Genomic DNA, 12,920 nt, shown 5'->3' with positions numbered 1-12,920 from the left:
CGGATAATTTCAACCAATGATCATCGTCCATTATCAACTTCATTGATGTCGATACAATTGAATCCCCCACCAGAACGTCGCGGCGCTGGTGAGTGCTGCCGTGTGTCCTCCCGCGACGAGGCCGCCTCGTGCTGCTAGCTGAGCGCAATAGTGTATTGACATTTCGCGTGTACTATCTTACAGAGCAAAAAAAAGCGGTGCAGTCTATATCGTAGCCGAGAAAGCGAGTCACCAGTAACACCGAGAGCTCATGTCTGCGGAAGGAACTCCACTGCCCGACGGCTTGCAGTCTCCGGCCGGGCGGACGAGTAATCCAAAGGCGCCGGCAAAAGTTGCAGGGAAGAAGCGCGTTGGGGCTGCGAGTAATGGCGCCACCAAGCGGGCGACGCGTCGAGAGCTCAAGAAGCTGACGGAGATGGACCTGGAGGAGAAGGAGGACGTCCCACGAGGTGGGTTCGCTGCTTTCTTCAAACTTGGCGGGGCCATTGTGTTGCAGGCTTAACGCCACGTACGCTGTTGTGTGCTGAAACCTAGAGATCAAAGTAGAGACCACGCCCTTTGGCGTTGATACAGCCAGCGCGTCGATCACGGCCACTAGTCTCCATGACGACTTCGTGAACATGATGAAGACACAAGGGCTGGAAAAGATGGCCACAGAAGCAGGGCTACTGCGAAATGGTGCTCTTGTCGAATCGCAGCATCCGGCGACGCCTGCTTCGGCTGCAAGCACTCCTGTTAAATCTGGGGCCGGCAAGAAGCCATCGTCGATTCCGACACCACTTCCAAGCCCGTCATTTACCAGCCCGTGCGTGCATGTCGTTCCTTGTAGCTTGCACCGGGAACCGAGGAGGTTGGTGCTTATGTTGACGTTTCCTTCGATTTGTGCAGGTCGCCGGGAAAGAAGAGGAAATACCTGAAGATCAACAAGGGCTTGCGTCATTTCAGTATGAAGGTCTGCCAAAAGGTGGAGGAAAAGCACGTCACGTCCTACAATGAAGTGGCTGATGAGCTCGTGCGCGAGTTTGTCACGATGCGTCCAAACGATGCGGTATGCTGGCGTTGAAGGAAAAGTGTGAAGTTGCAAACGCTCATCAGTGCTGGTGTGTGTTCAGGTCTATGATGAGAAAAATATCCGTCGGCGAGTGTACGATGCGCTAAACGTTTTGATGGCCATGGACATCATATCGAAAGAGCGCAAGGAGATCCGATGGAAAGGGCTGCCTTCAAATATGCAGCACGACACGGAAATGCTTCTGGTTTGTCTGCCTCTCGTTTGTGCCATCGTAATCGCATACTTATGCGTCTTGTGTAATGCAGGCTGAGCGAAATGAGCGCATGAAGAGCGTAGAGCAGAAGAAGCAGCACCTGCAGGACCTCCTGGTGCAGCAGGTTGCCATGAAGAACCTATTGAAGCGAAACGCCGAGCGCAAGCGCAAGGAAAGCGATAACCCCACAGCCGCCACTATTGTTCGCGACGAAGGCCGAGTGTTCCTCCCATTCATCGCGGTGAACACTAGCAAGGATACCGTGATCCAGTGCGAGATGTCGGAAGATCGTCAGGACATCTTCTTCAACTTCAGCGCGCCGTTCGAAATCCACGACGACGCAGATATCCTGCAGAAGCTGAATTTGCACAAGGCGCCATACACCGAGCTCAAGCAGATGGTCCCCGACAAGCTGCTATCGTACCTTCCGGCCGAGTGCGAGATGAAGAGCGAGGAGTAAGCAGCGCGGGCCTAGCAAATAGGTACAGGTAGGTAGTTTAGTATGCGTACGAATAGGGATCGAGTGTCCGTGGCGAAGTCCATCGGCACCACTTGAGATTGGATTCAATTGTTATTTGTCTCGCGGCAGCGTCTACGGTAGCAAAGAGGAGAAAATGTGTATCCGCGTCTTGAGCGCGCTCTTATTTCTGTGATGGAGGAGCCCTCGTCACCTGGGTCCTGCGTCTTGCAATGGTGCACCCGAAGTCTCTCGTCTGAGCGGTTCAGTGTGCGAGGGTTCTCAGTCGTGCTGGGCTTGAATTACGTTACGGGTTGGGTTCTCGCGCAGCTTGTTCTTCATGTCCGGCCCGCCACCACGTCGGCGTAGCTGCGCGGCTTGGAGCCTGGCTCCGAGTGCCTCTCCTCCGCGAGGAAGACCCAGCCTTCCACGTCGGCCTCGCGCGTGAACGCCGTCTCCTGGGACACCTGCTCGCCGGGCTTGTCGCCGGGCTTGTCGGTGGCCTTGGCGCCGGGGGCGAAGAAGCGGTGCAGCAGCGAGTCCAGCATGGCGGTTCTCAGGTGGTGTGTCGTCGTTGCCTGCTTGAGAGCGCTGGGTAGCCCGGTCGTCTAGTCTTGCTTTGCCGTTGCGATGTGGCGGTTTGCTTGCTTTTCTCGATGTGAAGGCAGCGAATCTCTGGAATATCGGCAGCAGGTGGCGGGAACTTCAAAGTGTGAGAAAATTTATACCCTGCCGCGGCATAGTAAAAGCAAGTTCAAATTGAAGACCAAACCGTGCAACGACGAAGATTTGAATCTCGCCGTAAGCACAGCGGCGTTTTACTCCGAACGGCGTGTTGTTGGGGGGTTTCGAGGGGCAAACCAACGTGTTGACTGCATGGTTGCAGCTACTGCACTAATCGCACCTAAAACTTCAACTAGAGGCAGTGATGTTTTAGGCCTGCAGCTGGCGCTCGCAAAAAGAAGACAACAGAAAAATCTTGGTCGCATTGTGGTGATAAGTATGGGCTGTAGATGGCGCGAAGGCAGACGGAACTCTGGACTGGTTTGCTGAAACGGCAGTGCTGCTGTATCCACAGGTAGGTTCCGACTTGCGCTGCTTGCACTGAGACAGAGCTAGTCGAGAATCAGACATGTAGCTTAGCTACGCCATCGCATCTGCTTTCGTAGCTGCGAAACATCCTGCAAATATCACCCGCGGACGCTGCATGTAATGGGGCCAGTGGTAGTGAAGACGTTTCCTCGGGAGGTCCGAGTGGTAAGTTGCAGTGCAACTGCAACTTGCCTTTGCAGCAATCTTTCCGCTTCAATATATGTCCACTACACCATATTCATGTACTGATGGTGTACACGAGTCTCCCGCCACTTTCGCCCAGCACACGACGAATCTGCCCCAGCATCAGTCAAAGCGGAGCTATGGCCTCGGAGCCTACGGACAAGGACGCGCCGCTTGCTGCTGCATCCGACGAGGTTGTCGGCGCCAGCGGAAACTCAAGCCAGAGCACAGAGGAGTCAGCGCACGGCAGCGAGGCCACGCAGCAGCAGGAGGAGGACGCCGTGATGCCTCCAGCAACTGCAGCCTCGACAGAAGCGGCGGCCTCTGGGCAACAGGGAGATGTGGAGATGAAGGAGGTGGAGGCGGACTCCAAGCCGGAGGAGGCGGCCAGCGAGAAGCAGGAGGGCGACAATGTGGAGATGGCGGAGGAGAAGGCAGCGCCTGCAGTGGCCGAAGAGCAGAAGACGCAGTTGTCCGACGTGGAGATGAAGGTGGAGGAGAACGAGACGAAGACGGAGGAAGACGAGCCTGCAGCTGATGACCAGGCCGAAGCCAAGGAGAGCGCTAAAGCCGAGGATGTGGAGATGAAGGAGGGCAACGCGGAGGGATCTACGAGTGAGCGCGATGATGCAGCTGCTGAACAGGCGGCTATGACTGCTGAAAAGGGGACGAGTGAGAACGCTGAAGCTGGTGAGGCGAAGGAGGATGCGAGTGCGGCAGCTTTAGAATCGCCCAAGAAGGCGCCAGAAGCAGCGTCGCCTGCACAACCAGCAGCCACGCCGGTTAAAGCTGATGCTAACGGTGATGCAGGTTCAAATACCAACGACTCGGAGGATAAAGCGTCCAGCCCCAAGCGCAAGGAACCGGTGAAAGATTCTGCAGCTGAAGCTGCTAACGGAGTCAATGGTGTCGCTGCGCCAACGGAACCTGCTGCAAAGAAGCAAAAGGTGGATGCAGCTGATGCGAAGGTTGCGGAATCTGCCGTTGCGGATGGAACTGTGCCATCCGTGATGCTTTCCCGCGATGACATGGCAAAGATGGAAGAGGATAGCGGCCGGCTGAAGTTCGATGTTATCACAAATGATGGCACAGATGAGCACATGATCCAGCTTACCACGCTGAAGAACATTTTCGCGAAGCAGCTTCCCAAGATGCCAAAGGAGTACATTGTTCGGTTAGTTTTCGACAAGAATCACCGGTCAATGCTTATTCTCAAGAACGGCACTCATGTGATTGGTGGTATCTGCTACCGTCCCTTTGAAAAGAATCACTTTGCAGAAATTGCATTCTGCGCCATTAACGCCTCAGACCAGGTGAAAGGATACGGTACTCGATTGATGAATCATCTCAAGGAGTATGTCAAGACCAAGAACATCACGCACTTTCTTACGTACGCCGACAACTACGCTATAGGCTACTTCAAGAAGCAGGGATTTACCAAGAGTGTATCGATGGCTCGACCTAACTGGTATGGCTACATCAAGGACTACGACGGCGGAACCCTGATGGAGTGCACTATTCACACCCAGATCAACTATTTAAGGATCACGTCGATGATTCACATGCAGCGCGAGGTACGCCGATGCTTGTGCCATTCAAAATTGTAACTCAAAGTATGGTTGCGCTGATGCCGATTCGTATCGTGTGTACAGGCGATCCAAAAGAAGATTAAAGAACGCTCTCGATCTCAGACTGTGTATCCCGGCCTAACGACGTTTGCAGAGGGCAGGTTGATGGATATCTACATAGTCGCCGGCGTCAGTAAGTGTTTATTTCACGGATTTATTGTGTATTCGTTGATATGTACCCCTAAGTAGACAACAGCGTCGCTGACACCTACCATCTTATTTATTTTTACAGAGGAAGCCGGATGGTCTCAGGCAACGATTCGAAACAACCGTATCGGGTGCGTGGTCTAGTTCTTACTCCAGTGTGTGCCTACAAGTACCTGATGATCTTGTTTCCCATTTCTGTTTGCGCAGAACTCGTGATCAAGGCAGTCTGAAGTCGCAGCTCTCGCAGCTGTTGAAGGCGGTGTCAAACCACCGCAGTGCGTGGCCGTTCCACGAGCCCGTGGACACCTCCGTCGTGGTAGACTACCTGGACCACATCAAGGAGCCTATAGATCTGCAGCTCATCAGCAAGCGCATCGATAGCGGCACCTACATCTCCAAAGCTGCGTTCAAGGCGGACCTGGACAAGATGTGCGACAACTGCACGACCTACAACACGCCCGACACCAACTACTACAAGTACGTATCTGCATGCTAGCCGCGTTGCTTCGAACCACAACGAGGCGCTCACTATTATCTATACTTATAGGGCCGCCGTGGATCTGCGCGAGTTCATCCAGTCTCGAATTCAGATCAGGGATCACAAGTAGGCACTGCTCTCTTCGTCCGTAGAAGAATTGTATAGCCCTCTGCTCTAGTGAACGAACGAGATGCACTTCAACCGTGGTTATCTTTTTTGTCATTTTTTTTTACTTAAGTACGGGAAAAGACAAATACACCCCGATAAAGCCACTTAACGTCCAAGTTAACGGATGTGTTATTTAACGGCCAAAAATCCAAGCTCACGTTTGGATTTTCCATCGGAGATCCATGGCGAGGCGCAGCGAGGGTGCCGAGGCCGACGCCGCCGCAGGCGCCGGCGTGAACCTGGACGACATCGACTTCGACGAGCTGGACGACTACCTGGAGCTGTTCCAACAGGACGGCGTGATCAAGGAGGCGCTGTCCCAGGGCGTGGACCTGCGCGAGTACGCGCAGCAGATCGAGCAGGAGCTGCGCGAGGCCGAGGCGGCGTCCGTGGCGCAGTACGTGATGAAGTCCGCGGACATCGTGGAGCTGCACGACGAGGTGCAGGACTGCGACAACCTGCTGGCCAAGATGCAGGAGATGCTGCTGGGCTTCCAGGCCGACCTGGGCGGCATCAGCGACGAGATCCGCCACCTGCAGGACGAGTCCATCGGCATGAACGTCAAGCTCAAGAACCGCCGCGAGACGGAGGAGAAGCTGCAGACGTACCTGGACCAGGTGGCGGTGGCTCCGTCCCTGGTGAAGACCATCGACGAGGGGGAGGTCAACGAGGCCTACCTCCACGCCCTTGTGACGCTCAACGGGAAGCTACGGTACGCCTCGCTGAGCGATCCGGACCCGTCGGGCTCTAGTTTCGACCTGGTGCCGTCGCAGACTGCGGCGTTTGCAGATGTGGAGGCCCAGCTGAAGAAGCTGAAGGCTCGCGCAATCGCGCGGATCAGGGAGTTCCTGCTGGCCAAGATGAACGAGGTCAAGAAACCCAAGACCAACGTTCAGATGGTGCAGCAGAACACGCTGCTGCCGATGAAGTATCTGGTGACGTTCTTGGCGGATAATGCGCCGGAAGTGGAGGAGGAGTTCCGGGAGGTGTATGCGGAGGCGATGAGCAAGACGCTCGTGAATGTCTTCCGGTCGTACCATACTGGGCTGATGAAGTTTCATGAGGAAGTGGCTGCGCGAACGGATGTTATTGTGGTGGACGAGCAGTCGCTGAAGGGGATATTTAGCTCCCGCGTGAACTTGAGCAAACGGAACGACACCTTTTCTGTCACGGAACGCGAGAAGATTTTGGAGACGGCGTCGGCGCCACCACTGATCCTGCATGTGGCGCAGCAAGAAGGTCTGAAGTTGTCGTACGAGGCTGTTTTTCGCAACGTGCAACAGCATTTGATGGACTCGGCGACCTCGGAGTATTTGTTTTTGATCGAGTTTTTCAAGCCCAGTAACCAGCAAGAAAATGTGTTCCGCAGCCGCGATCTCTTCCTCCGTGTTTTTGCCAAGACGCTGTCCCTGTGCCTCGAGAACATGGAAAACTACCTCTTCACGTGTTACGACGCCATCGGACTGCTTCTCATGATCAGGCTTACATATGCGCAGAGATTGGTGATGGAAAAGCGCCGCATTCCGTGTTTGGATGCGTATTTTGATCGCGTGGCGCTGCTGTTGTGGCCGCGGTTCAAGGCTGTCTTCGATCTCAATTTGATGAGTGTTAAGAATGCCAAGGTGAAGAAGCTGGGACCCATTGACCTTCACCCTCACTTTGTGATTCGGAGATATGCGGAATTTGCTTCTTCCATTCTCAGCTTGAGTCTCTACACGCAGCAAAACCAGTCGTCCAAGCCTGGTGGTGACGATTCAGCTATCTCAAGCGCCCAGATGCACGAAAATGGCGCTGGTGACATGGTTCTCAGTAATTTGACTGTTATGCGTGACGAGATCCTTAGCTTGCTGACTCGCCTGTCCGAACAACACTCCAATACGAAAGACAAGTGTGTGTTCCTCATTAATAACTACGACCTTGTGCTCACTCATTTCGAGGAGCGACGCGTGATTTCGGAGGAGACGTCAAAGTTCGAAGAGCTCCTCGCTGGGCAGCGCGAAAGGTTTGTGGAGGAAGAACTCTTGGCATACTACGCGAAGCTCATCCAGTTTGTCCGCCAACACGAGCAAGTCACACTAGGCAAAGGAGCGAGCGGGGCAGCTTCAGCCGGAAGCCAGCAAGTTGATACGGCACAGATAGAAAAGATTGTGCGCGAGTTTGCTGCAACTTGGAAATCTGGGATTGAGAAGATGAACAGCAATGTTATGACATATTTCGCAAACTTCCGTAACGGCATGGAGATCCTCAAGCAAGTGCTGACACAGTTGCTGCTCTACTACACGCGATTCGTGGAGATCGTCAAGCGGAGCTACCAACGACCGCCACCGTTTAACGCGGAAATTGTTACGACGCAGGAGATCCTGTACGAGATCAAAAAGTATAGCAGATCATTTTAGCTTGCGAGGTAGCACAGAGATAAGAAGAAAGTTGGTTGTTGTATTCATTTAATTCCGCGATTTTTCTGCGCAACAGTGACGATGCAGAATTCAGCCCAGTGTTATCTCTATCTCCCATGAATTTCGCCGACTGAGCACAAGAAAACTCAAGCATACCTCGCGTATACTTGCTGTCTAAAGGCCCACCATAATTGGTGTCGGGTCGATGTTGTAACCCAGCACAAGTACGATAAGACCGTAGCCCAAGGTGACAATCAAAGCCATCGAAATGAGCGAGAAAGTAACACCCACGCGCAGGAAGTCCTTCACTTCGAGGTATGGCTGGCCGTGGTCATCCAGTACCAGCAGGGAGTTGATGTTAGGGAAGGACGAAAACGGAAGAGCCATAGCTGTACAACAACACATGAAAAGTTCTCAGAACATTGTCCAGAATCATGACTAAAGCGGCAAAATGCTCACCTGCAGAGATCGCGAGCGCGCAGCAGATCACGGGAATGTGAGGGTGCCCGATCTGAATAGCCATCTGCACGATTATCGGCAGCAGAATGATGGAAGCGACGGTGTGCGAAACGAACGTCGTGAGGCAAATCACAAGGCTGCAGAGAGAAACGGTGACCATCCACACGTTTCCGGACGGCAGCGCGTGAATGACTGATTGGCTTAGCGTGCCAAGAAGACCCGAACGTTGCACGGCCTTCAGATAGCAAACAGAACTTCGAAGTTAGTACACATCAAAATCACCATCAACCCCAAAAGGGACAAACGTACGTCTCCTAAAACGTTGCCACCGCCAATCAAGAACAGGATGTGCCAGGAGAATGAATTGAAATCGAACTGGCTAAGCATCCCCGTGCCAAACATAATAAACTGCAAATACAAGATCACAAGGCATACCAGTCAAGATATCATCCAAAGATGCACTCTCGATCGTTGTCACCACCAAAACATACCATGAACATCATCGAAATGATACCCAAGTCGCCAAATGTAGCACTTGTCACCGAAAAAGACGCCCACAGGAAAATTGTAAGCAGCGTCATTGAAACAACAACGACGTGGAGGCTGCTGATCTTTTGCTTCTGGTCGTAGACGATTTGCGGAATGTACGTAGCGTCTTGAGGATCCATTACCCACAGCAAGAACAACCAGCACTATGGTGTACACAACGAATCAAGAATAAGCAAGGACCCAACGAATAATAATGGCAGTAGCAGTCTTACCAAAATCGTGCCAGCTGTGCAGAATGGAACAGCCATCGCCATCCACTGACCAAACGTAACCGTATAGCCAGCCTTCTCCAAAAACGATACGGCAAGTGTGTTTTGAAGTGACGAAATTGGGGTCATCATTCCTCCCAAGTTGCAGGCGAAGGCCAAGCCAATGAGAAGTGTCTTTACATAGGTGCTATCCGTGGGGAAATCGCGGATAATTGGGAGGAGAACCTGGAGAGCAAGGCGAAATCATGAACACGCAGGTTAGGAATGAAAAAATCAGGGGGGGGGGGGGGGGGGAATGGAGCTTGAGAACATACCGACACGCACAGCACAGGAGCCGTGTGGTTGCTGATCCACATGGACAGGAAAAGCCCCATGAGCATGATTGCCAAAAGGAACAGGTTCGGACTCTTCTTGAAGCGACGTTGCAAGAATGCTGCAATGTAAAGCTCAATCTGGCACTTTGCGAATGCCGCCGAGATAGAGTAACTACGACAGGAAGATCGAGCAGATATTGCGTTAGATTGGGGCATTTGCATGAATACGCCACACAACATACCCGCCCATAATCAATATAGTCGTGTGATTAACCAGCATGGACATCACTTCCTTAGCAGATTGCTCTGTTGTAACAAATCAGCGTTAATGATCGCATATTCTCAACAAAGTTACATACTCCGGAGTACATTGAGAACGTACTGGCAGTGAGCAGTGTGTCAGGATGAGCCTTGTCGTTTAGAATGTGCAAGAACACGACGAGGGGCGGAACAAGTAATGCCGTTGCAAAGTATGGAAGTGCCTCCGTCACCCACAGTGTTGTGATGAATACCAGCATAGCAAGGCATCGTTGTTGCACATCTTCTCCTGCACCACGACAAGACGCGCTAAGTTAGAAAAATATCATGAACACTGGAACAACTACCTCCTTACCTTCGGGAGTGATACGAACAAGCAGCAGGAACACGAAGAGCGCGATTGAGATGCAGAAAGGGACGGGTTTGACCTGAGCAATAAGTGATCGGCAGAGTCCAGAGCGCCAAGATTCAGTACAGTTGGTCCAACGTATTGGTGAGCATCTCAAGCGACTCACTTTTCGGAACAGCGAGTTCTGGTCGCCCTGCATTCGCTGCATGCGGCGCTCCATATTCCCAGCCTCGAGTTTGTCTCTGCCGACAAGTGCCACCACGAAACGTCAGCACCATCTCCTCAATCCACACCCCACACAACCACGCCCATCCATACTTCGACGTGAGTCCAAACACACGGTCCAGCAGCTCGTCAATGTCGGTGGACGAGTAGAAGCGCTCGTTCGCCAGCCGCTCCATGAACGCCTCTTGGGTGTGGGCCTTGATCGTCTTGTCAAACTGCAGTCATCACAAAACCCACTCAGCACTCAATCGTTTCAACTCCTACACCTCTTTCTGCCGCACCTTCTTGACAATCTTGCGGAAGCCCGAGTGGTTGATCTGCACGAACGTGCGCAGGTCCACCAGCGTGTCGTAGATCTCCTGCAGCGCCGCAAAGCCGTGGTCCGCTGCAGCCAGCACCAGCACCATCAACGTCCATCCCCCTCAAATCTAATGCGCAATCCTGACAACTAAAATCACACGCACCCTGCGAGTGGGTGCGCGAGCGCGTGTGCACGTGGCCCGTGGGCGTCTTCTCGTCCTCGAGCATGGCCTCGAACTCGCCCACGGAGCGCGTGAGCGTCACCACTTTGCCCACGAAGAAGTCGTTGACGATCTTGAGGTTGGCGCCCAGCACCTCCCAGAACTGGTCCTTGGCGTCCTGCACCTCGTCCTCCACGGCCTTGAGCAGCGGGTGCGTCTCGTCCACCGCCACCTGCAGCTGCACGTCGCCCGGGGCGGAGAGCTCGAGCTTCTGCTGCAGCTTCTTCTGCTTGTTCTGCTGCTTCTCCACCTCGAAGGCCACGCGCTTGATCAGCCGCTTCAGCCGCTTGTACTGCACGTAGTTGTCGCGCCACTCCGGGTTGGCCGAGATCTCCAGCTGCTTGCCGAACTTCATGGCCGAGGACTCCGCGAGGCTTCGGGGGGTGGCGGGCGGTTTGCCAAATGGCTCAGAAGTGAGACGAAATTGAAGCGCTTTTTAACGGGTATGTGCGCCACACCAACTACCTATGCGACACGCATCCGTCCACCTTCGCGCCACCTCCCGCTGCTTCGGGCCACATTCCCATTTAGTGAAGGCGACCAGCATGGCGTTCCGGCGCGAGGTGCCGCCGCTGGACAAGATGGTGCTCAAGTTCATCTCCAAGGCGCCGCGCCAGCTGGACGTGATCCTCAACGAGCAGGCGCTGGAGCGCGCGCACCGCATCGGCAAGCCCGCCAAGTCGCGCACGCACAAGGCCAAGCAGGAGGTCATCCGCGCGCTGCTGCGCGGCGGCCGCCTGGGCGACGACACGCTGCCCGCCAGCTTCTTCCACGCGTCCATGACGCGCGTGGAGATCGTCGGCGCCAAGATCTCCACCACGTTCGTCGAGATGGTGCGGCGCCAGAGGCGGAGGGGGAGAGAGAGAGGCTATTGAGGCCTATTGAGGCCTAATGTGTCAATGTTTTGCTTTGGTTGTTGCTCGTCTGTCTGCAGTTGTCGAAGATCTGCCCCAAGCTGCACTCGGTGAACTTCTCGGGGTGTTTCCGGCTCACGGACGACGCCATCGAGGTGCTGCTGAAGAACTGCCCGGGTTCGTTGAGGGTGCTACAGGGGTTTGGAGGCTGAGGTGTGGGGCGTTTTGTTTAATATGCTGCGGCGTTCTGGTGTGCGGCAGACATCAAGGAACTGAACATCGAGAACTGCCGCAAGTTGACGGACGTGACGCTCGATCATTTGCGTAAGCTGGCGCCGAAGCTGCAGGTTTGGGACTGCGTCCATGTTGTGAACTCTTGAATCCGGGAAATGCAGTGACGGAGGTGGTTTGGTTGTTTGGATGTTGCTGTATGTAGAGTATTGACGTCGGCGGGAACTTCAACATGACCATTCCTGGCATCACAAAGTTGATTGAGAAGCACCCGAACCATTCCAAGTTCGCCCGCGTGCACATCTCGGGCCACCCAGTGACGGACCAGTGCGTCGGAGAAGAGCAGGTGTGAATGATGCAGTGTCGTGCTAACACCATGTGCCTGCTGTTTCTCTTATTTTTCTCTTTTGCAGAACAATTAAGACCATCATGGCGAAGTGCAGGAAGCTGCATAGCCTCAGTGTCGGCTATTGTGCTATCACGGACGAGGCATTAATCGCACTGCTCAAGAAGCGCGAATCAGTATCTCGCTTGTGCTTGCACTGGAATATTGCAATTACGTGAGTTCGCGGCAAGGTGTTCTTTTAATTCAGCATGTATCTAACTCACGTGTTTACCCGTGTATCGAGATGTAGTGATAACTTGCTACGCTTCCTTGGATCGGAAGCCCGGAACCTGCAGGAGCTTAACTTGTGCGGTGTCAAAAGTGTTTCGGCGGACGTAAGTTTTCTTTTATACTAAGTATTTGATGTGATTGTTATGCACATGACTAACTATAATGTTTACTTCCCCCTGCGTGCTCAGGCGATTGTTAGTACGATTCATGCGAAAATGGGGGCCAGAAACGAGCTACTTGATCCTGCGGTACCCCAGCCATCACCTGACGAAAACCCCGAGCCAGAGCGCAAACGCCTCAAGAAAATTGACTTCCGCTATACGACGTAAGTTGTCGGCTGATCGGCTGTTGAAGTATATTCTGGCTGAAACTTCGTATGCTGTCTGCACTAGGGTCACCAAGGAAGCAGCTGCAGCGGTCAAAGAGCGGTATCCTGAGCTCCAAGTCACGTTCTAGTTCGGTGTGCAAGTGTTTGTCGTTGCAGCTGCAATACACTTTCTTGTGAATCCTTATATTGATTT

The 12,920-nt window shown here is 53.5% G+C and overlaps 6 protein-coding genes across 7 annotated transcripts; 4 read left to right on the top strand and 2 right to left on the bottom strand.

The window, feature by feature from the left end:
- Positions 1-250: 250 nt before the first annotated feature.
- On the top strand, positions 251-1,725 carry IUM83_01802 (transcription factor Dp-1; the record flags this gene model as incomplete). Its single annotated transcript, XM_067925682.1, has 5 exons — positions 251-449; positions 535-805; positions 889-1,048; positions 1,113-1,256; positions 1,318-1,725. The coding sequence occupies 5 exons, from the start codon at positions 251-253 to the stop codon at positions 1,723-1,725; spliced, it is 1,182 nt and encodes a 393-aa protein (XP_067800771.1).
- Positions 1,726-2,060: 335 nt separating this feature from the next.
- IUM83_01801 (uncharacterized protein) lies at positions 2,061-2,270 on the bottom strand (the record flags this gene model as incomplete). The annotated part of the gene is made up of 1 exon (XM_067925681.1): positions 2,061-2,270. One exon carries the CDS (start codon positions 2,268-2,270, stop codon positions 2,061-2,063), a length of 210 nt encoding a protein of 69 aa, XP_067800768.1.
- Positions 2,271-3,137: 867 nt separating this feature from the next.
- On the top strand, positions 3,138-5,380 carry IUM83_01800 (Histone acetyltransferase; the record flags this gene model as incomplete). The annotated part of the gene is made up of 5 exons (XM_067925680.1): positions 3,138-4,571; positions 4,650-4,758; positions 4,858-4,903; positions 4,980-5,249; positions 5,320-5,380. 5 exons carry the CDS (start codon positions 3,138-3,140, stop codon positions 5,378-5,380), a joined length of 1,920 nt encoding a protein of 639 aa, XP_067800769.1.
- A 220-nt stretch (positions 5,381-5,600) lies between these two features.
- Positions 5,601-7,814, top strand: IUM83_01799 (Vacuolar protein sorting-associated protein; the record flags this gene model as incomplete). Its single annotated transcript, XM_067925679.1, has 1 exon — positions 5,601-7,814. One exon carries the CDS (start codon positions 5,601-5,603, stop codon positions 7,812-7,814), a length of 2,214 nt encoding a protein of 737 aa, XP_067800720.1.
- A 174-nt stretch (positions 7,815-7,988) lies between these two features.
- IUM83_01798 (divalent anion:Na symporter (DASS) family protein) lies at positions 7,989-11,053 on the bottom strand (the record flags this gene model as incomplete). Of its 2 annotated transcripts, XM_067925678.1 has the most annotated exons (13): positions 7,989-8,203; positions 8,274-8,508; positions 8,583-8,681; positions 8,765-8,965; positions 9,035-9,256; positions 9,346-9,517; positions 9,588-9,651; positions 9,728-9,892; positions 9,959-10,031; positions 10,119-10,194; positions 10,271-10,392; positions 10,459-10,562; positions 10,642-11,053. In XM_067925678.1, the coding sequence occupies 13 exons, from the start codon at positions 11,051-11,053 to the stop codon at positions 7,989-7,991; spliced, it is 2,160 nt and encodes a 719-aa protein (XP_067800606.1). The 2 variants fall into 2 exon arrangements, with proteins under 2 accessions (XP_067800606.1, XP_067800607.1); XM_067925677.1 differs by lacking the exon at positions 9,035-9,256 and having other exon boundaries at positions 8,475-8,508; positions 9,346-9,376.
- Positions 11,054-11,243: 190 nt separating this feature from the next.
- Positions 11,244-12,855, top strand: IUM83_01797 (Leucine rich repeat protein; the record flags this gene model as incomplete). Its single annotated transcript, XM_067925676.1, has 8 exons — positions 11,244-11,531; positions 11,633-11,729; positions 11,814-11,899; positions 11,989-12,110; positions 12,197-12,343; positions 12,419-12,503; positions 12,588-12,724; positions 12,792-12,855. 8 exons carry the CDS (start codon positions 11,244-11,246, stop codon positions 12,853-12,855), a joined length of 1,026 nt encoding a protein of 341 aa, XP_067800793.1.
- Positions 12,856-12,920: the final 65 nt, after the last annotated feature.

This window comes from Phytophthora cinnamomi (genome assembly GCF_018691715.1).
Source record: "Phytophthora cinnamomi strain GKB4 chromosome Unknown Contig0, whole genome shotgun sequence".
Lineage (NCBI taxonomy): Eukaryota > Oomycota > Peronosporomycetes > Peronosporales > Peronosporaceae > Phytophthora > Phytophthora cinnamomi.
The sequence above is the reverse complement of the archived record's forward strand: the minus strand, read 5'-3'. Positions and strand labels throughout refer to the sequence as shown.